The 24,395-nt window shown below is 35.2% G+C and overlaps 1 protein-coding gene across 1 annotated transcript in view; it reads left to right on the forward strand.

Moving 5' to 3' along the window:
* Positions 1-24,395, forward strand: part of COP1 (COP1 E3 ubiquitin ligase) — a 269,589-nt gene that overhangs the window by 173,193 nt on the left and 72,001 nt on the right. Inside the window, 1 exon segment of the mRNA XM_024758830.1 lies at positions 3,252-3,368. Coding sequence (XP_024614598.1) covers positions 3,252-3,368 — 117 coding nt within the window.

The following is a 24,395-nucleotide window of genomic DNA, read 5'->3' on the forward strand; positions in this document are numbered from 1 at the left end:
TTTTTTTTTTTTTAATGAAGTTTTTCAAAGCCAGGAAAAAAACCTCTTTTTTTTTTTTTTTTTCATTTTTTTTTTTTTTTTTTTTTTGCCACACCACGCAGCTTGCAGATCTTAGTTCCTCTTAACAGGGATCAAACCTAGGAGGTGAGAGCACCGAGTCCTAACCACTGGGTCGCCAGGGAATTCCCAGTCTTAGACATTTTCTTCCGGTACTTTTATTGATTTCTTTCTCCAAAAAATTATACTATTTTACCTTTTGACCTATGATGTTATCTTAGGATATTAAATTGATTTTAATGTTATTTCATCATATCTGTTATATTAGTTCCCTAGGACTGCCATAACAGCGTACCACTACATGCCTGGCTCCTACAATAGAAATTTATTCTCTCACAGTACTACAGGCTTAGAAGCCCGGAGTAAGGTATTGGCAGGGCCATTCTCCCTCTGAAGACTCTAGGGAAGAATCCGTCCTTGCTGCCTTCCTAGCTTCTGGTGGTTACGTAGCAGCCCTTGGCATTCTTTTACTTGTAGCTGCATCCAATTTCTGCCTCTCTCTACACATCGCCTTCTTCACTCTTTGCCTCTGTAGCCAAGTCTCCCTCGCCTTATAAAGGTATCAGTCATTGGATTTAGGGCCCATCCTATTCCAGTATGACCTCATCTTAACTTGATTACATCTGTAAAGACCCTATTTCAAAATAAGTTGACACTCATAGGTACCTAGTGTTAGGACTTCAACGTATCTTTTTGTGGAGAACAATTTAATCCACAGTACCTGTTCTATTTAATAACTAATACCTTAATAACAGTATTATATTCCTTGTGCATTTTTCTTTTCTATGCTTTATATATTCGTTGTATTTTTATAGTATTTTAAACCTTAGGTATCCTTACAGTTCAGACAGTTATATTAGATTCTAATATCTTATGTGTTGAAAATTATAACCATGGTGGTTACCATTATGTCTTATTTTTAAAATGTAAATGATTACTCCATTGAGAAAATTACTTTGAAATAAAAAAGAAGACCTCACTTCTAAGTTAGCTGTTGTTCTGTTAGTTCTGGTTCATTTTTATGACTACTCATATTTAATAGTCATGAAACACTGATATATAACCCTTGTTTGTAAAGGTTCTTAGTGATTAGTAGTGAGGTTATGGGATTAGTAGGTGCTCCATAAATATTTGTTGTGGATTAACTTTGGCTTGCCACGCTGTTAGAGTACAGTCCTACCACTTGATATTCTAATCTATAAGTACTATTTGACATGCAGACTTTTAATTACAGCTAGCCATCTCATCTCAGAATTGTGTATCTTAATTGCCTGAACAATTGTATGTTGACTGAAATAGCACGATTCCTATTGGAAAATAACATGAAACAAATCAAACATTTCTATTTAAAACTGTTATTTTTTTATTTTAGTAATGAGTATCTTATGTTTCTCTGGGAAGGCTAATAGATTCATCAGGTATTTTCTTTGGTTTTTTTTTTTTTGCGGCATGCGGGCCTCTCCCGTTGCGGAGCACAGGCCCCGGACGCGCAGGCTCAGCGGCCATGGCTCATGGGCCCAGCCGCTCCGCAGCATGTGGGATCCTGCCGGACCGGGGCACAAACCCGTGTCCCCTGCGTCGGCAGGTGGACTCTCAACCACTGCGCCACCAGGGAAGCCCAATTCATCAGGTTTTAAATAACTTTTTTTAATGATTAATTTTTATTCAGAGGTTTCACATATTTAAAGAAATTTTCTATTCTTGTGAAATTCTGTTCATAGAAGATAAATGATCCTGTTCACACAGAGGAAGTCTCTATTCTTATGAAATAACATTCATAGAAGTGGTAGTTGTTGGAACCATTTTTATGTTTTTCACTCCTATTTAAAGATCACTGTATTAATAATCCTAAAAAGATTCTAAAATTTTATTATGCCTCCAGCTCTATATTTTGGTTTTCAACTCTGCTTTACACATTAGAATCACTCAGAAAGCTTTTTTTTTTTAAATTAATTTATTTATTTTTGGCTGCGTTGGGCCTTCATTGCAGTACGCAGGCTTCTCATTGCGTCGGCTTCTCTTGTTGTGGAGCACAGGCTTTAGGTGCGTGGGCTTCAGTAGTTGTGGCACATGGGCTCAGTAGTTGTGGCTTGCGGGCTCTGGAGCTCAGGCTCAGTAGCTGTGGCACACAGGCTTAGTTGCTCTGAGGCATGTGAGATCTTCCTGGACCAGGGCTTGAACCCGTGTCCCCTGCACTGGCAGGTGGATTCTTAACCATTGCGCTACCAGGGAAGCCCCCGGAGAGCCTTTTAAAAAACCACCAATACCTGGACCCCATCTGGGCACTGTCCTGATGAGACATTGGGACCCATAGAATGATGGGTTAGGAAGGCTTTTGTCGTTGTTATTGTTTGTTATTAATCCTAATGTGCAACCAGGATCGTAACTTGTATCTTGAAAGTCTATTTGTATTCTAGTGTCTACTAAGACATTTTTGTTTAAAAATGATATGGTTGCTCTGGTAACTCACAAGATAACATCTCACTTTTATACTTCTGCTTTCAGATCTGACCTGCTCTGATCAGTCAGCTTTTCACTCCCTAATCCTTACAAATCTCAATATATACCATTGGAATGGACTAAATATCAAATATTAAAGCTAAATTTTAAAGTTCAGCTAAGCAATTCTGTCATCTGTTACTTTAGACGTACTAAATCATACAACTAAGTTCCCATGTAAAATTTTTAAATCATGGAATTCTTAATTGAAAGATGAAATAAGAACTGCTCCCAGGTACTTTAAAAGATATTTGTGTATATATCATATATACAATCTGATATATATCGTACAGGTGAAAATGTGTGTGTATGTGTGTATGTGAGGTTCTCAAAAGTGTAATAGGTTGGACGATAAACCATGTAGTTGCCTTACTCATACACACACACACACTGTTTAAAGAATACTAAGGCAAATACACATGTATTTCAGATTGCTTTGTTTTAACCTGTCTTTTATGCCTTAGTTATGAGATATATTGATTATATAATATTTTCTGACTTTGAAACTAAGTTCTGTTGGTTTAAATATACTGTTCTATTATTCATTCATTCAGGTTAAACATTTTTGATCCTAGTAAACCAAAATGCTTAGATTAGCGTGAAAAGACAGCTGTAGCAATAAGCAGACTTTCTCAGTTACAGAAGCACTGGCCTATGTATTGTTTATTTTCATTTTTATTGTTCCTTACTCTTAGTGAAGCTATGGTCTACCAACCTAGACAACTCGGTGGCAAGCATTGAGGCAAAGGCTAACGTGTGCTGTGTTAAATTCAGCCCCTCTTCTAGATACCATCTGGCTTTCGGCTGTGCAGGTAAGAAATGAAAGATTTGTCTTCTTTTGTTGTTGGTTTTCATGACTAAGATAAAAGAACGTTTTAAAATGAATAACTTTCTTTGTAGGTTTAAACTTTATTTTCATTATTATACTCTAAATTAGAACTATGTGGTATGCCATTTTTACTCATTAATTGCTGTGCCTTAATTTCAGTGTTCTGTCTCCCATGTCTAATACATAGAGATGGGTTTGTTGATTATTTTTGTTCCTCTGAGTCTTTGCATGCATGAATAATGCTTATTTGTTTACAAACTTAGGTCATAATGATGTTTAAACAATGAAGCTGTATTGTTTAGACACAGGAAACCTTTTTTTTTTTAATTAAAGGAAACCTAATAATTCCTTCAATTTGTCTTACCATCATGATTACTGATAGGGCTTTCTTTCATTCTCACAAGTGTTATGGGTTGGAAGATAAATTATATGGTCACTTTTACTCATAATTCCTTTGTCTTCTATATCTGAATTCCTACCTTGAATGTTTACTAAAGCAGTAAACACCTGTAATTTAACTTTAGCATTGTTAAATCTCCTTGATTCTTGATTCCTTTTTTTATTGATAATCTTGAGTAAAAAAAAAAGATAATCTAGCACCATATCATGAACACAATATTACCTTGTAAAAAGGTAAATTTAAATCTTAATTTGTCATAACATCTTTTCCTTATTCCAACTTACTATTTATTTCACTTGCATACTGGCATAATTTCATAATTAAATTCCAGGAGGGTATGGATGAACATGTATATGTGGGTAGAATTCTCTTTTCATTAGCAGATAGATTTTTTTCCCCCCTCCACATGCTGCTCTTTTCCATTGGGACCTACTCTTCCCTTATTTAAATCCCTGTTTAGTCTCTGACTAGAAATGTTACTTTGGGCAAAACTTCTCTCCCCAAGTTCCTTATCTTTAAAATAGAGATAGCCTTTTGGGTCTCTTATGACGATTATGAAAGGAAGATGCTGTCTGTAAAGCTCTTCGAAAATGATGCTCAATAATTACTTAGTTATTATTAATTTTTTATCAGTGATTTAATTAGAGTAGCTTTTTGAGCTTTTAATATTATAAACATACCCACCAATGGCCATCAATTTTTTTTTTTGGTTACGAGTTTTTATTTCTTTTTTAACATCTTTATTGGAGTATAATTACTTTACAATGGTGTGTTGGTTTCTGCTTTATAACAGAGTGAATCAGCTATATGTATACATGTATTCCCATATCCCCTCCCTCTTGCATCTCCCTCCCACCCTCCCTATCCCACCCCTCTAGGTGGTCACAGAGCACTGAGCTGATCTCCCTGTGCTGTGAGGCTGCTTCCCACTAGCTATTTTACATTTGGTAGTGTATATAAGTCCATGCCACTCTCTCACTTCATCCGGGCTTACCCTTCCCCCTCCCCGTCCATGTCCTCAAGTCCATTCTCTACGTCTGCATCTTCATTCCTCTCCTGCCCCTAGGTTCTTCATAACTATCTTTTTTTTTTTTCTTTTTAAGATTCCATATATATGTGTTAGCATATGGTACTGTTTTTCTCTTTCTGACTTACCTCACTCTGTATGACACACTCTAGGTCCATCCACCTCATGACAAATAACTCAGTTTTGTTTCTTCTTATGGCTGAGTAATATTCCATTGTATCTATGTGCCACATCTTCTTTATCCATTCATCTGTCGATGGACATTTAGGTTGCTTCCATGTCCTGGCTATTGTAAACAGAGCTGCAATGAACACTGTGGTACATGACTCTTTTTGAATTATGGTTTTCTCAGGGTATATGCCCAGTAGTGGGATTGCTGGGTCGTATGGTAGTTCTATTTGTAGTTTTTTAAGGAACCTCCATACTGTTCTCCATAGTGGCTGTATCAATTTACATTCCCACCAACAGTGCAAGAGGGTTCCCTTTTCTCCACACGCTCTCCAGCCTTTATTGTTTGTGGATTTTTTGATGATGGCCATTCTGACTGGTGTGAGGTGCTACCTCATCAGAGTTTTGATTTGCATTTCTCTAATGATTAGTGATGTTGAGCGTCCTTTCATGTGTTTGTTGGCAATCTGTATATCTTCTTTGGAGAAATGTCTGTTTAGGTCTTCTGCCCATCTTTGGATTGGGTTGTTTGTTTTTATGATATTGAGCTGCAGGAGCCGCTTCTAAATTTTGGAGATTAGTCGTTCGTCAGTTGCTTCATTTGCATCTATTTTCTCCCATTCTGAAAGTTGTCTTTTCGTCTTGTTTAGTTATTCCTTTGCTGTGCAAAAGCTTTTAAGTTTCATTAGGTCCCATGTAACATTTTTGTCCCATTTGTTTATTTTTGTTTTTATTTTCATTTCTCTAGGAGGTGGGTCAAAAAGGATCTTGCTGTGATTTATGTCATAGAGTGTTCTGCCTGTGTTTTCCTCTAAGAGATTATAGTGTCTAGCCTTACATTTAGGTCTTTAATCCATTTTGACTTTATTTTTGTGTATGGTGTTAGGGAGTGTTCTAATTTCATTCTTTTACATGTAGCTGTCCAGTTTTCCCAGCACCACTTATTGAAGAGTCTGTGTCTTCTCCATTGTATATTCTTCCCTCCTTTATCAAAGATACGGTGACCATATGTGTGTGGGTTTATCTCTGGGCTTTCTATCCTATTCTGTTGATCTATATTCCAGGTTTTGTGCCAGTACCATACTGTCTTTTTTTTTTTAAGGAATGCCTTTATTTTATTATTTATTTATTTATTTTTGCTTTGTTGGGTCTTCGTTTCTCTACGAGGGCTTTCTCTAGTTGCGGCAAGCGGGAGCCACTCTTCATTGCGGTGCGTGGGCCTCTCACTATCGCAGCCTCTCTTGTTGCGGAGCACAGGCTCTAGATGCACAGGCTCAGTAGTTGTGGCTCACGGGCCCAGTTGCTCCACGGCATGTGGGATCTTCCCAGACCAGGGCTCGAACCCGTGTCCCCTGCATTGGCAGGCAGGTTCTCAACCACTGCGCCACCAGGGAAGCCCCATACTGTCTTGATTACTGTAGCTTTGTAGTATAGTCTGAAGTCCAGGAGCCTGATTCCTCCAGCCCGTTTTTCTTTCTCAAGATTGCTTTGGCTATTTGGGGTCTTTTGTGTTTCCATACAAATTGTGAAATTTTTTGTTCTAGTTCTGTGAAAAATGTCAGTGGTAGTTTGATAGGGATTGCACTGAATCTGTAGATTGCTTTGGGTAGTATAGTCCTTTTCACAATGTTAACTCTTCCAATCAAAGAACATGGTATATCTCTCCATCTGTTTGTATCATCTTTAATTTCTTTCATCAATGTCTTATAGTTTTCTGCATACAGGCCATTTGTCTCCTTAGGTAGGTTTATTCCTAGGTATTTTTGTTGCAATGGTAAATGGGAGTGTTTCCTTAATTTCTCCTTTGGATCTTTCATCATTAGTGTATAGGAAGGCAAGAGATTTCTGTGCATTAATTTTGTATCCTGCAACTTTACCAAATTCATTCATTAGCTCTAGTAGTTTTCTGGTGGCATCTTTAGGATTCTCTATGTATAGTATCATGTCATCTGCAAACAGTGACAGGTTTACATCTCCTTTTCTGATTTGTATTCCTTTTATTTCTTTTTTTTCTCTCATTGCTTTGACTAAAACCTCCAAAACTATGTTGAATAATAGTGGTGAGAGTGGACAACCTTGTCTTGTTCTTCATCTTAGAGGAAATGCTTTCAATTTTTCACCATTGAGAATGATATTGGCTGTGGGTTTGTCATATATGGCCTTGATTATGTTGAGGTATGTTCCCTCTATGCCTACTTTCTGGAGGGTTTTTATCATAAATGGGTGTTGAAATTTGTGGAAAGCTTTTTCTACATCTATTGAGATGATCATATGGTTTTTCTCCTTCAACCTGATAATATGGTTTATCACATTGATTGATTTGCATATACTGAAAAATCCTTGCATTCCTGGGGTAAACCCCACTTGATCATGGTGTATGATTCTTTTAATGTGCTGTTGGATTCTGTTTGCTAGTATTTTGTTGAGGATTTTTGCATCTATGTTCATCAGCGATATTGGCCTGTAGTTTTCTTTCTTTTTGACATCTTTGTCTGATTTTGGTATCAGGGTGATGGTGGCCTCGTAGAATGAGTTTGGGAGTGTTCCTCCCTCTGATATCTTTTGAAAGAGTTTGAGAAGGATAGGTGTTAGGTCTTCTCTAAATGTTTGATAGAATTCTCCTGTGAAGCCATCTGGGCCTGGGCTTTTGTTTGTTGGAAGATTTTTAATCACAGTCTCAATTTCAGTGATTGTGATTGGTCTGTTTATATTTTCTATTTCTTCCTGGTTCAGTCTTGGAAAGTTGTGCTTTTCTAAGATATTGTCCATCTCTTCCAGGTTGTCCATTTTATTGGCATATAGGTGCTTGTAGTAAGCTCTCATGATCATGTGTATTTCTGCAGTGTCATTTGTTACTTCTCGTTTTTCATTTCTAATTCTGTTGATTTGCATCTTCTCCCTTTTTTTCTTGATGAGTCTGGCTAATGGTTTATAAATTTTGTTTATCTTCTCAAAAACCAACTTTTAGGGTTATTGATCTTTGCTGTTGTTTCCTTCATTTCTTTTTTTCTTTCCTTTTCATTTTTTTCTTAAAATCGTCATGGGGAATGTCTTCTTTTTTTTCTAATTTTTAAATTTTATTTTATTTATTTTTTTATATAGCAGTTTCTTATTAGTTATCCATTTTATACATTTAAGTATATATATGTCAATCCAATCTCCCAATTCACCACACCACTACCTTCCCACCGCCACTTTCCCCCCTTGGTGTTCATACGTTTGTTCTCTACATCTGTGTCTCAATTTTTGCTGTGAAAACCAGTTCATCTGTACCATTTTTCTAGGTTCCACATATATGCGTTAATATACGATATCTTTTTTTCTCTTTCTGACTTACTTCACTCTGTATGACAGTCTCTAGATCCATCCGTGTCTCTACAAATGACCCAATTTCGTTCCTTTTTATGGCTTAGTAATATTCCATTGTATATATGTACCACATTTTCTTTATCCATTCGTCTGTCAATGGGCATTTAGGTTGCTTCCATGCCCTGGCTATTGTAAATAGTGCTGCAATGAACATGGGGTGCATGTGTCTTTTTGAATTATAGTTTTCTCAGGGTATATGCCCAGTAGTGGGATTGCTGGGTCATATGTAGTTCTATTTGTAGTTTTTTAAGGAACCTCCATACTGTTCTCCATAGTGGCTGTATCAATTTACATTCCCACCAACAGTGCAAGAGGGTTCCCTTTTCTCCACACCCTCTCCAGCATTTGTTGTTTGTAATTTTTCTGATGATGCCCATTCTAACTGGTGTGAGGTGATACCTCATTGTAGTTTTGATTTGCATATCACTAATAATTAGTGATGTTGAGCAGCTTTTCATGTGCTTTTTGGCCATCTGCATGTCTTCTTTGGAGAAATGTCTATTTAGGTCTTCTGCCCATTTTTGGATTGTGTTGTTTGTTTTTTTAATACTGAGCTGCATGAGCTGTTTATATATTTTGGGGATTAATCCTTTGTCCGTCGATTCATTTGCAAATATTTTCTCCCATTCTGAGTGTTGTCTTTTCATCTTGTTTGTAGTTTCCTTTGCTGTGCAAATGCTTTTAAGTTTCATTAGGTCCCATTTGTTTATTTTTCTTTTTATTTCCATTCTAGGAAGTGGGTCAAAAAAGATCTTGCTGTGATTTATGTCAAAGAGTGTTCTTCCTGTGTTTTCCTCTAAGAGTTTTATAGTGTCTGTTCTTACATTTAGGTCTCTTATCCAGTTTGAGTTTATTTCTGTGTATGGTGTTAGGGAGTGTTCTAATTTCATTATTTTACATGTGACTGTCCAGTTTTCCTAGCACCATTTATTGAAGAGACTGTTTTTTCACCATTGTATATCCTTGCCTCCTTTGTCATAGATTAGTTGACCATAGGTTTGTGGGTTTATCTCGATGCTTTCTATCCTGTTCCATTGATCTTTATTTCTGTTTTTGTGCCAGAACGATATTGTCTTGGTTACTGTAGCGTGTAGTATAGTCTGAAGTCAGGGAGTCTGATTCCTCCAGCTCTCTTTTTTTCCCGCAAGACTGCTTTGGCTATTCAGGGTCTTTTGTGCCTGCATACAAATTTTAAGATTATTTGTTCTAGTTCTGTAAAAAATGCCTTTGGTAATTTGACAGGGATTGCATTGAATCTGTAGATTGCTTTTGGTAGTATAGTCGTTTTCACAATGTTGATTCTTCCAATCCAAAAACATGGTATATCTCCTCATCTTTTTGTGTTTTTAATTTCTTTCATCAGTGTCTTATAGTTTTCTGCATACAGGTCTTTTGTCTCCCTGCCTAGGTTTATTCCTAGGTATTTTATTTTTTGTTGTTGCAGTGGTAAATGGGAGTGTTTCCTTAATTTCTCTTTAAGATTTTTCATCATGAGTGTATAGGAATGCAAGAGATTTCTGTGCATTAAATTTGTATCCTGCTACTTTACCGAATTCATTGATTAGCTCTAGTAGTTAATTGGTGGCATCTTTAGGATTCTCTATGTATAGTATCATGTCATCTGCAAACAGTGACAGTTTTACTTCTTTTCCAATTTGTATTCATTTTATTTCTTTTTCTTCTCTGATTGCTGTGGCTTGAACTTCCAAAACTATGTTGAACAATAGTGGTAAGAGTGGACATCCTTATCTTCTTCCTGATCTTAGAGGAAATGCTTTCAGTTTTTCTCCATTAAGAATGATGTTTGCTGTGGGTTTGTCGTATATGGCCTTTATTATGTTGAGGTAGGTTCCGTCTGTGCCCACTTTCTGGAGAGTTTTTATCATAAATGGGTGTTGAATTTTGTCAGAAGATTTTTCTGCATCTATTGTGGTGATCATTTGGTTTTTCTTCTTCAGTTTGTTAATATGGTGAATCACATTGATTGATTTGCATATATTGAAGAATCCTTGCATCTCTGGGATATATCCCACTTGATCATGGTGTATGATCCTTTTAATGTGTTGTTGGATTATGTTAGCTAGTTATTTGTTGAGGAATTTTGCATGTATATTCATGAGTGATATTGTTCTGTAAATTTCTTTTTTGGTAGTATCTGTCTAGTTTTGGTGTCAGGGTGATGGTGGCCTCCTATAATGAGTTTGGGAGTGTTCCTTCCTCTGCAGTTTTTTGGAAGAGTTTGAGAAGGATGGGTGTTAGCTCTTCTCTAAATGTTTGATAGAATTCACCTGTGAAACCATGCGGTCGTGGACTTTGGTTTGTTGGAAGGTTTTTAATCACAGTTTCAACTTCATTACTTGTGATTGGTCTGTTCATATTTTCTGTTTTTTCCTCGTTCAGTCTTGGAAGGCTATGCCTTTCTAAGAATTTGTCCATTTCTTCCAGGTTGTCCATTTTGTTGGCATAGAGTTGCTTGTAGTGGTCTCTTAGGATGCTTTGTATTTCTTCGGTGTCTGTTGTAACTTCTCCTCTTTCATTTCTAATTTTATTGATTTGAGTCCTCTCCCTCTTTTTCTGGATGAGTCTGGCTAATGGTTTATCAATTTTGTTAATCTTCTCAAAGAACCAACTTTTAGTTTTATTGATGTTTGTTATTGCATTCTTTGTTTCTATTTCATTTATTTTTGTTCTGATTTTTATGATTTCTTTCCTTCTGCTAACTTTGGGTTTTGTTTGTTCTTTCTTTAGTTGCTTTAGGTGTAAGGTTAGGTTGTTTATTTGAGATTTTTCTTGTTTCTTGAGGTAGGATTGTATTGCTATAAACTTCCCTCTTAGATCTGCTTTTGCTGCATCCCATAGGTTTTGGATAGTCATGTTTTCATTTTCATTTGTCTCTAGGTGTGTTTTGATTTGCTCTTTGATTTCTTCATTGATCTCTTTGTTATTTAATAACGTATTGTTTAGCCTCCATGTGTTTGTGTTTTTTACGTTTTTTTCCCTGTAATTGATTTCTAATCTCATAGCGTTGTGATCAGAAAATATGCTTGGTATGATTTCAATTTTCTTAGATTTACTGAGGCTTGAATTGTGACCCAAGGTATGATCTATCCTGGAGATTGTTCCATGCGCACTTGAGAAGAAAGTGTAATCTGCTGTTTTTGGATGGAATGTCCTATAAATATCAATTAAATCTATCAGGTCTGTTGTGTCATTTAAAGCTTGTGTTTCCTTATTAATTTTCTGTTTTTTTGATCTGTCATTTGGTGTAAGTGAGGTGTTAAATTTCCCCACTATTATTGTGTCACTGTCGATTTCCTCTTTTATAGCTGTAAGCAGTTGCCTTATGTATTGAGGTGCTCCTATGTTGGGTGCATATATATCTATATTTGTTATATCTTCTTCTTGGATTGATCCCTTGATCATTATGTAGTGTCCTTCCTTGTCTCTTGTAATAGTCTTTATTTTAAAGTCTATTTTGTCTGATATGAGAATTGCTACTCCAGCTTTCTTTCTTTTTTTTTCTTTTAGAAGATGTTGGGGGTGGAAGTTTATTAATTAATTGATTTTTGCTGTGTTGGGTCTTCGTTTCTGTGTGAGGGCTTTCTCTAGTTGTGGCAAGCGGGAGCCACTCTTCATCACGGTGCACAGGCCTCTCACTATCGCGGCCTCTCTTGTTGTGGAGCACAGGCTCCAGACGCGCAGGCTCAGTAGTTGTGGCTCACGGGCCTAGTTGCCCTGCAGCATGTGGCATCCTCCCAGACCAGGTCTCGAACCCGTGTCCCCTGCATTAGCAGGCAGATTCTCAACCACTGCACCACCAGGGAATACCTCCAGCTTTCTTTTGATTTCCTTTTGCATGGAATATCTTTTTCCATCCCCTCACTTTCAGTCTGTGTGTGGTGTGTCCCTAGGTCTGAAGTGGGTCTCTTGTAGACAACATATATACGGTCTTGTTTTTGTATCCATTTAGCAGAGCAAGTTTTTTGACCTAACGGTAAAGGTGTTTATTAATTGTCTTGTTAGTTGATTACTACATGATGTTTTCTTATTGAGTAGAAAAAGGTAGAAAAACCATTTCTTTCCAATTCATCTTCTCTAAAGCCAGTTTGAGAGAACATTGTAAGACTAAAATAAATAGAACTACTAACCATCTGTGGTTTTAATAGAATGGTAGAGTTGCTTGCTTACTAACTTGAAGCATTTTGCAAGTTTTAAAACTGTAATTAGTATAACAGATCGGAAATGTGGGTACTCCTAAGTTATATTCTTTAAAGTAATAATAGTTGTGTTTTTCCCTCCAGAAATTAGTGATATAAATCAAAGGTAAGATTCATATTATTCTGATTCAAGATTGATATTTATACTAATAACATATTCACTGGGAAGGAATAATGTTTCTAGAACAAACAAACAGGAATTCTGAAATATTCTATTTAAACTGTGTTCTCAACAAACACTTTCAGTTTTGGTTGCTGTAAACTCTTTGTTACTGTCAGCAAACTAAACAGTTCATACACATAAACATATACCATTTGTTTTCCCATTTTCAATACTTTCTAGTTTTTGTGATTTGATATGTGATAACTCTTAGTCTTCAAAAGGAAAAAATAACCTTTTTGGTTGGTTTGGTTTTGTTGATTAATTAATTTTTAAGTACTGATGTTACTTTCCTGACTCTCAAACTTGCAGTGGTTTCTTATTGTTTAAAGAATAAATACAGAGTCCTTTGCTTTCTGTTCTAGGCGCTCCATGATTGCTGTCAGTATTCCTTATACTTGACTTATGTTGTTTATTCTTTGAAAATTTTCACTGAGAAGAATTTTTATAAAGCTTCGTCTTTCATAAAGATTTCTTGATTCTCAGTAAAGTTGAGACTACGTATCTTACATATGTATCTTCCACTTTTAAAAATGTATGTAATCATTTAAAAATTGTTTATATTTAATTATACAAGTAGTACAAGGTTAAATCCTCAGTCTCAACTTTGATATGTTACAGATAAAGCTTAAGCTCCCCTTGATCACACATTATTAAACTGTCTCTTCAGAGGTACTTCTTAAAATACTTTTACAAGTGTCTTTCCATAGATAGGGAGCTTTTTTTGTAGAGATGACCAATAGGTATTTTTCTTTTTTAGAATATTTGTTGTTTTTAAGAATCAAGATGGATTCTAAAAGATGAACATGCACATTATGTAAAATACACATAGTTTTAGGTTATCTTTAGATCTCTGATGTGAATTTTTGGACTACCTTCTGCTCTTCCCTGCCTTCCTCCTATATCTGTCCCCAAAATATAATTCATCCCTTTCAACTTAAGAACCTGGTGTTAGGTTTGGTTTCATTTTATAGAGCTAACATGGAGAAACTTGATAGATATGTAAGTGCTTAGGATATCTTAAACATTTTTTCTGTCTTTATTTAATGGGAAATATTTTAGGTTTGTTAGGTTCATAAATCTGCCTTGTTTTTTATTTTATATAGTGGTTGCCAGTGGGGATGTCTTTTCCTTCACATTTAAATAAATTAAATGTCTGAATATTTATTTAATAAATCTTAATTAGCATCAGAGCATTCATGAACATGTGTTTCAGTTACCTATACTACATCAAGGACATTTTGTTTTCAAGTTTCTAAGTAATCGGTTTGAATGCAAATGGAAGTGGCATGCATAACGCCAATATTCAGGAAACAAACTATTCTATTATTTTGTTGTAAAATCTACTTTTGATAGTCTAGAATTTAAGAACAACTTTGAGGCACCTAGTAAATCTTTCACCTGTTTATGTCTGTCTTGCCTTCCAGGCTGTAAGTGTCGTTTAGCTAGATCTTTTTAAAAAAAGGGCTTCACAGGAAATTTTATATTCATATTAAATGCAGAGATATTTTAAAGTCAGGCATTTATTATTCGGTTGATCATTCATTTTTTTGAAACTAATATTGAGCAGTCACTACAAACACGGGAAAGTACGAAATACATGATACGCTTTCTAGAAAGATCATTAAAATAATAGAAGCAAAGCACAAAATTCAAATTATTATTGGGGTCAGGGGGGAGGAGTAGAATACTTGGCTAATCATAAAGGAAATGAGAATTGAAAGGGGGAGAAGCATAGAAAATTTGGGATAGCTAAAAAACAGAAAATAAGCTGATAGAAATTCAGATGTATCTAATTATTGTAAATGGAAACGACTTAACAGCTGCAAGTTAAAGGTGCAGATTAACAGACTAGTAAAAATGTTCAAAATGCAATAATATACTCTTTACAAGAGACACATGTAAAACAAGGATAAGGAAAGATAAATGAAAACAGTTTTATTTTGGCACAGGAATAGATAGACTAGTGGAACAGAACCAAAAATAGACTTACAAATGCATGGATGTTTGATACCTGGCAAAGATCATATTGCATAGGAGTTTGGAAAATATGGAATTTTCATAGTTGGACAATTGGTGTGGGAAAATGATGTCATAATTCATGCGCCATACAATACACAATCGATTCCAGGTCACCACACAGCCTAGATGTGAATAGCAAAATATAAAGTATTTAGAAAATGAGTTAAGAGAGAATATCTTCATGATCTTGTAATAGGGAAGGCTTTAAGATACAAAAAGTATTAGCCATAAATAAAAGGTAGATAAATTTGGCTACAGTAAAATTAAAAACTTCTATTGGGCTTCCCTGGTGGCGCAGTGGTTGAGAGTCCGCCTGCATTAATTGAGAGAAAATATGTAGAACACATATAAGTGACAGAAATCTTCATATCTATATTACATGAAGAACTCTTTCAAATAAATAAGGAAATGATAAATACATCCTACAGCTTTGCTCTTCAAATCGTATTCTGCACAGCATCAGCATCAGCATCACCTAGGAGCTTGTAAGAAATGCAAATTCTAACACCCTGACCAAGACCTACAGAATCAGAATTTCTGAAGGTGGACCCCAGGAACCTGTTTTTTAACAGGCTCCCCAGGTAATTCTTATGCACTCTAAAGTTTGAGAAACCTTGCCCTAGAGAAACATGTGTTTAAATAATGTATGTAGTTGCATATTCACACTGTAGAACGTATTCAACAGTGAAAATGAATGAACTGCAGCTCCATGAACTGATGTGGATGAGTAACAAGCATAATAAATGTTGAATGAAAGTCACAGAAAAATGCACAGTACAATTCTATTCATGAGCATGTAAAACAAACTACAGTGTTTAGGAATATGTACATTGACCATAGGAATATGTGGTCAAACCACTAAAAAAAAAAGGAAATAATTGTTCTAATTTCAAATATAGCAGTTACCTCTCAGAAGGAGGAAAAAAAAATGTGATGTACAGGAGGCTTTAATATTGTAGTTGTAATCACTGTAGTAGTTACAAAGATGTTGAAACTTTTCACATGTTTATAAACTGTCTATATGCAGGCTACTTTCCAAATCAGAAAGAAAATTTTTTTAAAAAGATGGAAAAGATGTAGACTAATTTAAACAAATGCTAAAAATTTAGCATATAGAAAATTCATAAAATATATCATTAAATACTTTTAAGATATTACAATAGAAACTTCTTATAATTGAGTTTTTGGCAGTTATAAGTGAAAATGGTTTAAGTGAATAAAAATTCATGGTAGTCTCTCTTTTTTTTTTTTTTTTAATAAAAGATTGAGACTTCATCAATTTTTGTTGTTTCTCTTCCCAGTAAGCCACTAACACTTCAGTTTCAGTTACATCATTTATGTTCCTTTCTGCAAGCACCTACAGACAGCTAGGATGGGTTATGTTTAAGGGAATTTTTAGAATAAGCTTAATGCCAGAATAGATAAGATTGTCATTGTTTATTCAGATATTCACTCAATAAGAGAAGGTTTTTACATCCTGATATATGTGATTTACTTAAAGTGTTCCAGAAAATGTGTTTTTCCTCATTGAGGTTTTAAAAAATTGACTTGTAAATGTGGCTTACTGTTGTAGGTCATTGTAAATCTGTCATATGAAATACTTTAAATATTTTTGAAAAACCTATGTTAAAAAATTTAAATCATTTTTTCTGAATTTAAATATTTATTTGGTGTTTTCACATTTTGTTTGCAAGGTTAGTTTTTTTTTTTAATATATTGATACTTAACACAGTAGTAGAGTGATGAATCATGTAATTTATAGATTATTTCTTTAGTGGGAGAATTAGAATGAGGATTGGAGAATAGGCTATATTATAAAGGGCTGCTCCAGAAAATATAAAATTTAGGTACTAGTGTCTGAGTTAGATATCACTAGACAGAGACCATGGTTAAAATATTATCTTAAAGGGCTTAATTGAATTAAATAAAATGTGACTATTCTTTATCCCCCTAGAGATCTTAGTTTAAAATAGAACATATAGATTGCATGTCAGTATTACAAACCAAAAGCTCGAAATCCTATCTAAGCTAGCTTTCTTTCTGTTTAGTGATAATTATTTCATCTTTCTGTGACTATCTAAGGTATAAATTCAGTGCTTGCACCTCTTAGTATTTTAAGAGTCACTTCTTCCTCTAGTGGTTCTGAATTCATCTTAAGCTATATAAACTGTGTTTTAGACTCTACAAATTTTACTTTAACAACAGAGCCAAGAGCCAATTTAATTGGTCTCTGTTAATATTAAGCTATTATAAGATGCTGAAAGATTTGTTTCAGATTTTAATATTTATATTAAATTGCATTTTTGGTTTCAGTTCTTTATCCTTCCCTGTATTTATGTACTTTGACACTAAACAGTGCTTTCCCACTGTGGGAAACAACTCCACCCTGACTCTAGACTTGGCCTTGTGACTTGCTTTGGCCCAAGTGATGGTTAGGTGTGAAATTGACCAGAAGTTTGAAATATGCTTTCACAGTTGGGCTTGCTTACTCTTTCCCCTCTGCCATCACCATGAAGAGAACTTACTCAAGCTAGCTACTGGTTCCAGGGGGAGGAAGAAAGCCACTTGGAGTGGTACTGACTTGCCCCAGCCAAATCATCCAACCTCCAGACAAATAAATAAGCTCTACTGAAATCAGCTAACCCTAAGCTGTCCCTCAGATCTGTGAAAATAAATGACTGTTCTAAGCTACTAAAATTTAGAATAGTTTGTTACACAGCAATTTTGTGGCAATGGCTAATCAGTACACTGTTCTGGGAAATTTTATGATATTGAATGAATAAAGGCTATTTCTCTACATAATTATCAAGGCTCTAATCATCTTCTGTTTATAAAAAATCATTACTTATAGAGTATCAGTGTACTTTAGCCAACTATATCACATTCACTGGATTCCACTTCTCTGAAAGCACAGGAAAAAAAATCTATGTAAAAATACTCTGCTACCTTTAGGCACATGCTTTATAAAATCTTCACATATAGAAGTACATGCTTAAATACTTGACATGTAATCTGAAGCAAAGGTCTCCAAACTGGAGTAAGAAAACCCTGATGGAGCACTAAAAGCATTTAGGGTTTGTGTAGAAACTTACAGATTTAAGAACATCAACTTTTAGGTCCTCAAATTTCATACGTAAGTTGATATGCCTGATAGTGAAGCCTGAGGTATCATTCCAGTTCTCCTTTTCCCCTTCAACTTTTTTTTTTAAAGGTTTTTTTTTTTTTTTTTTGATGTGGACCATTTTTAAAGTCTTTATTGAATTTGTTCCAGTATTGCTTCTGTTTTTTGTTTTGCTTTTTTGGCCACGAGGCATGTGGGGGTCTTAGCTCCTCGACCAGGGATCAAACCCGCACCCCCTGCATTGGAAGGTGAAGTCTTTTAATTTTTTAAATTAATTAATTAGGCTGCATTGGGTCTTCATTGCTGTGCGTGGACTTTCTCTAGCTGCGGGGAGCAGGGCCTACTCTTCGTTGCAGTGTACAGGCTTCTCATTTTGGTGGCTTCTCTTGTTGTGGAGCACAGGCTCTAGGAGCGCAGGCTTCAGTAGTTGTGGAGCACGGGCTTAGTTGCTCTGCAGCATGTGGGATCTTCCTGGACCAGGGTTCAAACCTGTGTCCCCTACATTGGCAGGCGCCATCAGGGAAGTCCCCAGAAGTTGAAGTCTTAACCACTGGAACCCCAGGGAAGTCCCCATATTTCAACTTTTATAATAGCTTTTTTCTGTTTTACAAGAGAAAAACATATTTCTCATTATCATGAACCTTAACATGGTACATTTTACCAGGTTGTAAAACCCTCAGGATTATCTGACAAAGGGATGTTTCTTCTAAATGTTACTAGAGTAACTTGCTGTCATTCTTTGTCTTACAGGTATTTCTATTAAGAAACATGGCATTAGAAAAAATATATTTTGTACTTTGAGTTCTTTTACTTTAGGTATTTGTTGAGTAAGAGAGTGAAAGTGGGTGAAGTTTTTTTTTCTTTAAAGGACTTTTTTCTTCTTCTGAGTATTGCCAAAAAACGTTTGCATTGTTCCTTATTCTCAAGCTCCATGGGAGCAAAGCAAAGAAGCCATTAGCACCAAATATTGAACGTAGATCTTCTTACTTCAGTTGGACAAATAAACAGGTATAATTAATACTGGTCCATAGTCCATTATCTGCGATTTGAAAATCTAGAAAGCTCTGAATACCAAAAACTCATTTTCATTTGATGGCGTGATTAGATACAGAGCAGAGCTACTTATCTTTATATATCCTACTTCATGTAATTGTTCATAAGTTTTCCAGTAGAAATATTAATGTATTTGATTACAGAATGTGGACATAGACCTTACTTGGAGTGTTGCATAATATGAAGCATATTTCCTTTCAAAGTCTGAAAAATTCAGAATTATGAAACTTATCTGCCCCAAGTGCTTGGGATAAGGGATTGTGTTTCTGCACATTTGATTTGATGTTGGTAAACCCGTTTTAGTACTTTGCAAAAATTCTTATTTTAAAATACTCTTCATTACTAGGTAGCAAGGTAGATGGTTCTAGTTCTTTGTATTCAATAAAAAATTAAAGACTGGTCCAATAAAGATGTCAGATCATTAAAAATATTTTTGATAATAAGTGGCTGTGTGATTTTTGGCACAAACTTGGGATTTAAAAAATTGAATGACATTACTGTGAGGAAATTTTACATTTCTATGACTATATCTGTATAAATACATAAATGAACTATAGGAATAGAATTAATGCTGAACAATAAGAATGGAATTCTAAGAGTAGGTAATATTCATTTGTAGTTACCAGAACACAGTCAGTACAAAAGGCAGAGGGAGAGGGTGTGCCACAACCTGTATTTCTAATAAAATATTACTTTTGTTTAATAATTATCAAGATTTGTTGTTTTTTATCAATTGTATACTGATAATTTTAATAGTAACTCAAATGGAGAAAATATCTTACAATTAGAGCATTTTGGTCACAGAAAATTAATGTTTGTATTATATACATCGTTTTTTCAAAGAAGAGAGAATGCTAAATAAGACTTAGCCTAAAAAGACAGTATAGGGCTTCCCTGGTGGCTGAAAGTCCACCTGCCGATGCAGGGGACACAGGTTTGTGCCCCGGTCCGGGAAGATCCCACATGCCGCGGAGCAGCTGGGCCTGTGAGCCATGGCCGCTGAGCCTGCGCGTCCGGAGCCTGTGCTCCACAACGGGAGAGGCCACAACAGTGAGAGGCCCGCACTATGGGATACATTTTATTTTGCAAGGGGAACAAAAATACAAATTCAAGGAAAAGATTACGTGAAGTTTTCCACTCTTAAAGAATATCGTGTTCCTGTATATTTTTTAGTGGATGATGTTTGACATCAAATTACTGTGATGTTTAGATTTCATTAGATATACTTAATTCATATTTTTAAATGTCATTTAAATATGTTATAAATGGCAAATGATGAAAAATTTTAGACATCGATTTAAAAATTTATGAGGGTATAGTTTTTTAGTATTCTTTTAGAAAAAAAATTAGAAGTCTACTTGGTTAGTTAATTTTGGGACAGATATAGATAGATCATTGTAGGTGGCAGAGAATCAATGAGTGGCTATTACTAGTCAAAAATCAGGTGCTAAATGCTTTAATTGTTAGATTAGTCTTTAAATGAGTTATTGCACAACATTAAATAAAAAATTAAATATTTTAATTGTAAATAAATATGTATTTTTATGATATAAATCAAGGAGTTTTAGTAAGATGTGGATTTTTTTCATAAATTCATGCATGAATCTGAAAACCTGAACTCTCTCAACTATTGTAGAACCATCTGTGGTTGTAGAAAGAAGTTCAGAATCTCAGAAACTTTTTTCCTTGCCTGTACATGCACTGACTCTTGCTTGCTCATGTTCTCTAGTGCTTTCTCTCAACTCCCCTTACTTCTTTTTCCCTTTCCTTCTTTTTCTCTTCCATGAGAAATGCTACCCTCATCTTAAAAACAGAAAAACTATATGAGCTACAAAATTATAACTTTTCTTGACCCCTGCCTGTCAGAGAGCTGAAGTCACAAGGCAGGGTAACTGAATTCCAAGGAATGCCAAGCCCCTCCAAGGAAAGCTAGGACATATGAACATTTGCAGACCACAAGAGGAAGAAGTAGCCACCATAGAAGCTGGTAAGAAGAAATGAGCTAAAATGTTAATGCATTCTTAAAGGCCAAGTGTGGGCTGGCAAAGCAGTGTAGAATAATTAGAAGTCCAGAACAAAAGAGGAATGCACACTTACTCATAAGCTTTTCTCCATGGCCCTCCACTGGCTGCTCACAAAATGAATGAGGCAAGAGAGTAACCTGCGTCAGTGACAGTCAGAAGTTCATGAAGTGATGAGTTCCTGATGAAAGACCAGCACAAAATATCACCTTTTTCTCCAGACCCTCTTCTCATATCGAGCAGAAGCTTTAAGCTCTTAGGAGAGAAGCAGGAAAACTTCTTGGGCTCAGGATGCTGCATCATACAAAGCAGAGATCTACTACTACTGATTGAGTGGCATGAAAACTCTCTCTTGTCTAAGACCTGCCTCAGATGCTATGTAGAATTTGCCTGCCATGATGGTGAGGGGTTGGAATGCTTAAGAAGCCCCATACCAGAAACTCAGGCATTTGCACCCTTCCTAGGACTCATGATGGAACAGAAGAACTGAGAACCCCTCTCCAAACAGAATCCTATCACCAGAAAAACAAGAAAGAGTCCTCTACCACCAGGGGAGGGGCAGTAACATGGAGAAAGACCCTCTCCTAGGCTCAGACATGCAGGAATTGTTCAAAAATAACAGTAGAGCAGGAATACTGAGAAGAGTTTCTCTTGCCCCAGGACCACACTAAGCACAAAGTGTTGACAGGTCATTGCTGGAAAAATTTGAAGCCTGTGATGCACTTAACAACAGTGAGCTTAACAACCAAAACCAAAACTCAGCTCAGCCACTGACTAGGATAGTTGATTCCATCACACTAATTGCCTGACAGAAAAAGAGGTACTCATTTCCAGGCAGAAATACTGTTTACCTCAGAGTCTACTGTTCTATGTATGATCTCTTACCTTTAATTTAAAAGTATGTGGTATACAAATAAGTAAGAATAAGCATCCTGTTGTCAAGACTCAAAGGACTCTTTCGTTTTATAGATAACGCAGATGTTGGGGTATGAGACAGAAATTTTAAAATAAATGATTACATGTTAAAGGATCCAGTGGGAAAGATAAACAATGTGCTTGAAAAGATGAAGAATTTCACCTGAGAAATGCAAAGTATTTTTTAAAAGTGAAATGGAAATACTGGAAATACAAATCTTAATGTCGGAAACAAAGACTTCTTTGATGTGCTTATCAGCAGATTGGATACAAACTAAGAAAAAACTAGATGAACTTGAAGATAGGTCAATAGAAATTATCCAGAGTGAAACACAAAGAAAAGAGTGGGAGGGAAAGACAGAACACAGTAGCAAAGAGTTGCTGGACAATGTCAAACAGTCAAACATACTTGTAATTGGAGTTGTAAAAGCAGAAGGAAAGAAGAAATATTTGAAGAGATAAAGATCAAGAATTTTTCAAGATGGGTGAAAGGTAACCAACCTTAGATACTAGAAGTTCACAGAACCTCAAACACAATAAAAACAAACAGACCAAAAATACCTAGGTATATCATAGTCAAAATGTCCAAAACAAAGAGAAATCTTGAAGACAGAGAAATATACTGTGAAAGATAAAAGTTATAGCAACCTTCTCATTATAAACTATACAGACCAAAAACCAATGGACCTACCACACATTTAAAGTGCTAAAAAGTTTTTTTAACCCCTAATTCTATATCCAGCCAAAAAATCTTTTTTTACAAATAAAAACAAAGATTTTTCAAGCAACCAAAAACTGTGGTTTAATTAGCTCTGGAACTGTGATAAGTTTAAGATGTTAGTAACCCTACCTGCATGGATGGATGGACAGATGGTTAGGTGGAGGATGGATGCATGGATACAAAAAGATGGTTCTATTCCAGATATAAATTGCAGAAAATAGAAACAAAAGCAGCCACTTGATTTTGTATAACTCTAGAATACTGAATTCTGAATAAAATTATATTAGAAGACACATAGTAGGGGTGTGTTAGTATTAGGAAGCTGTGGTCATTCTGGGTTGAAACATCTTGTGAGACCACCAGGTAAGTGATACTTAGCTGCACTCCGGATCCACAAATAGAATGTTATGATACTGATCAGCCTAAGCACATGAACTTTGTAGTCTCCACTTTAATTACAGATCTGCTTATGCAATGTGTAACATATATCTAAAGATTTCTTATAGTCCCTAAAGGGAAAGTAAATAGTGATTAGAGGAACTAGACCATGTGCCATTAGAAAAAAAAAATTACCCCCTCTATCACATTAATCAGGATACGGAATTCTTTTCATCAGAATTATATCATTGAATTATTAACTTCACAAACACTTATTTTTAAAATAACTTTGTATTTGTTACTATGTATACAAAAACAAGTAATCCTACCCCTCAAGATGTTACAGTTAGATAACGCAGACAAGCAAATAAGTTATAGTATGTTGTAAAAAGTAGCATTAGAATAGTGTTTTTACATTATGAGACATATCAGTGTTTTTTGAGAAGCTGAAACATTATTCATGTCTGGGCCCTATCATAGACCTACTGAATTAGAATCTTCAGAGAGGAGACCAAGCATTTGTATTCTGAAATTGCTCCTTATATCATTTTCATGTGTACCCCTCTGTCTTCTCCTTCGACAAGAATAACTATGCTAAAAATATTTACAGGTTCCTGAATTGGTGGAACAAGAATTTGGAAATGCAGATGTAGGCTAAATAATGAAGACCCTTTATATGTCATAGTAAGAAAGCTGTTTTTGTCTGATGAACATAACTGAATTAAAATACTAAGTCTCTGTTTTAATAGCATTTAGCAAAACATAAGGACCAAATCTGTCTAGTAAAAGAGAAAAACCAAATTGTTTTTTCTTATGAACTGTTATTATTGAGATAATAGGATTCATTATGACTTTAAAAAAAGCATAAAGGAGGTCATTAAATAGACTGAACCCCAAATCTACATTATCTTTTGCACTTAAATTCTCCATTTTAGATTAGTTTTCAATCATTTACTTGCATGGAGTCTACCTATTATATTACTGCTATAGAAAGACACTTGCTATAGAAAGACACTTAATATAAAAATATACTTTATATTAATAATAATACCCTGGGTTGGATGAAAGTACCTCTGGAAATGGAGGGACAGCTGTGAAATACACCAGAAAAGTAGTTACTTGACGTAGTGAAGGGTTAATCAGTCTTTTATTTTGAAACTTGCCACAAATGGTTATACCAATTGAAGTAATAAAATTCTCAAAAGGGAGTTCTGGTTCTAACAATGTGATAGACTAGATAAACCGAAAATCCTCTGCCAATAAACATTTTATTTATTTTACATAATCATTATTTTAGATAAAATATATAAAATATTATTTTAGATGCATAGCTTATAAAGTATTGAAATCACAAAGGGTCACAAACAAGGCAGAATATAAAAACCAGAGAAGTAAACATGTGAGCTGACGTTATGTTGCCTGGTGGTGATGGAAAGTT

The sequence above is a fragment of the Neophocaena asiaeorientalis genome, unplaced genomic scaffold (genome assembly GCF_003031525.2).
Source record: "Neophocaena asiaeorientalis asiaeorientalis breed wild unplaced genomic scaffold, Neophocaena_asiaeorientalis_V1.1 scaffold182, whole genome shotgun sequence".
NCBI lineage: Eukaryota > Metazoa > Chordata > Mammalia > Artiodactyla > Phocoenidae > Neophocaena > Neophocaena asiaeorientalis.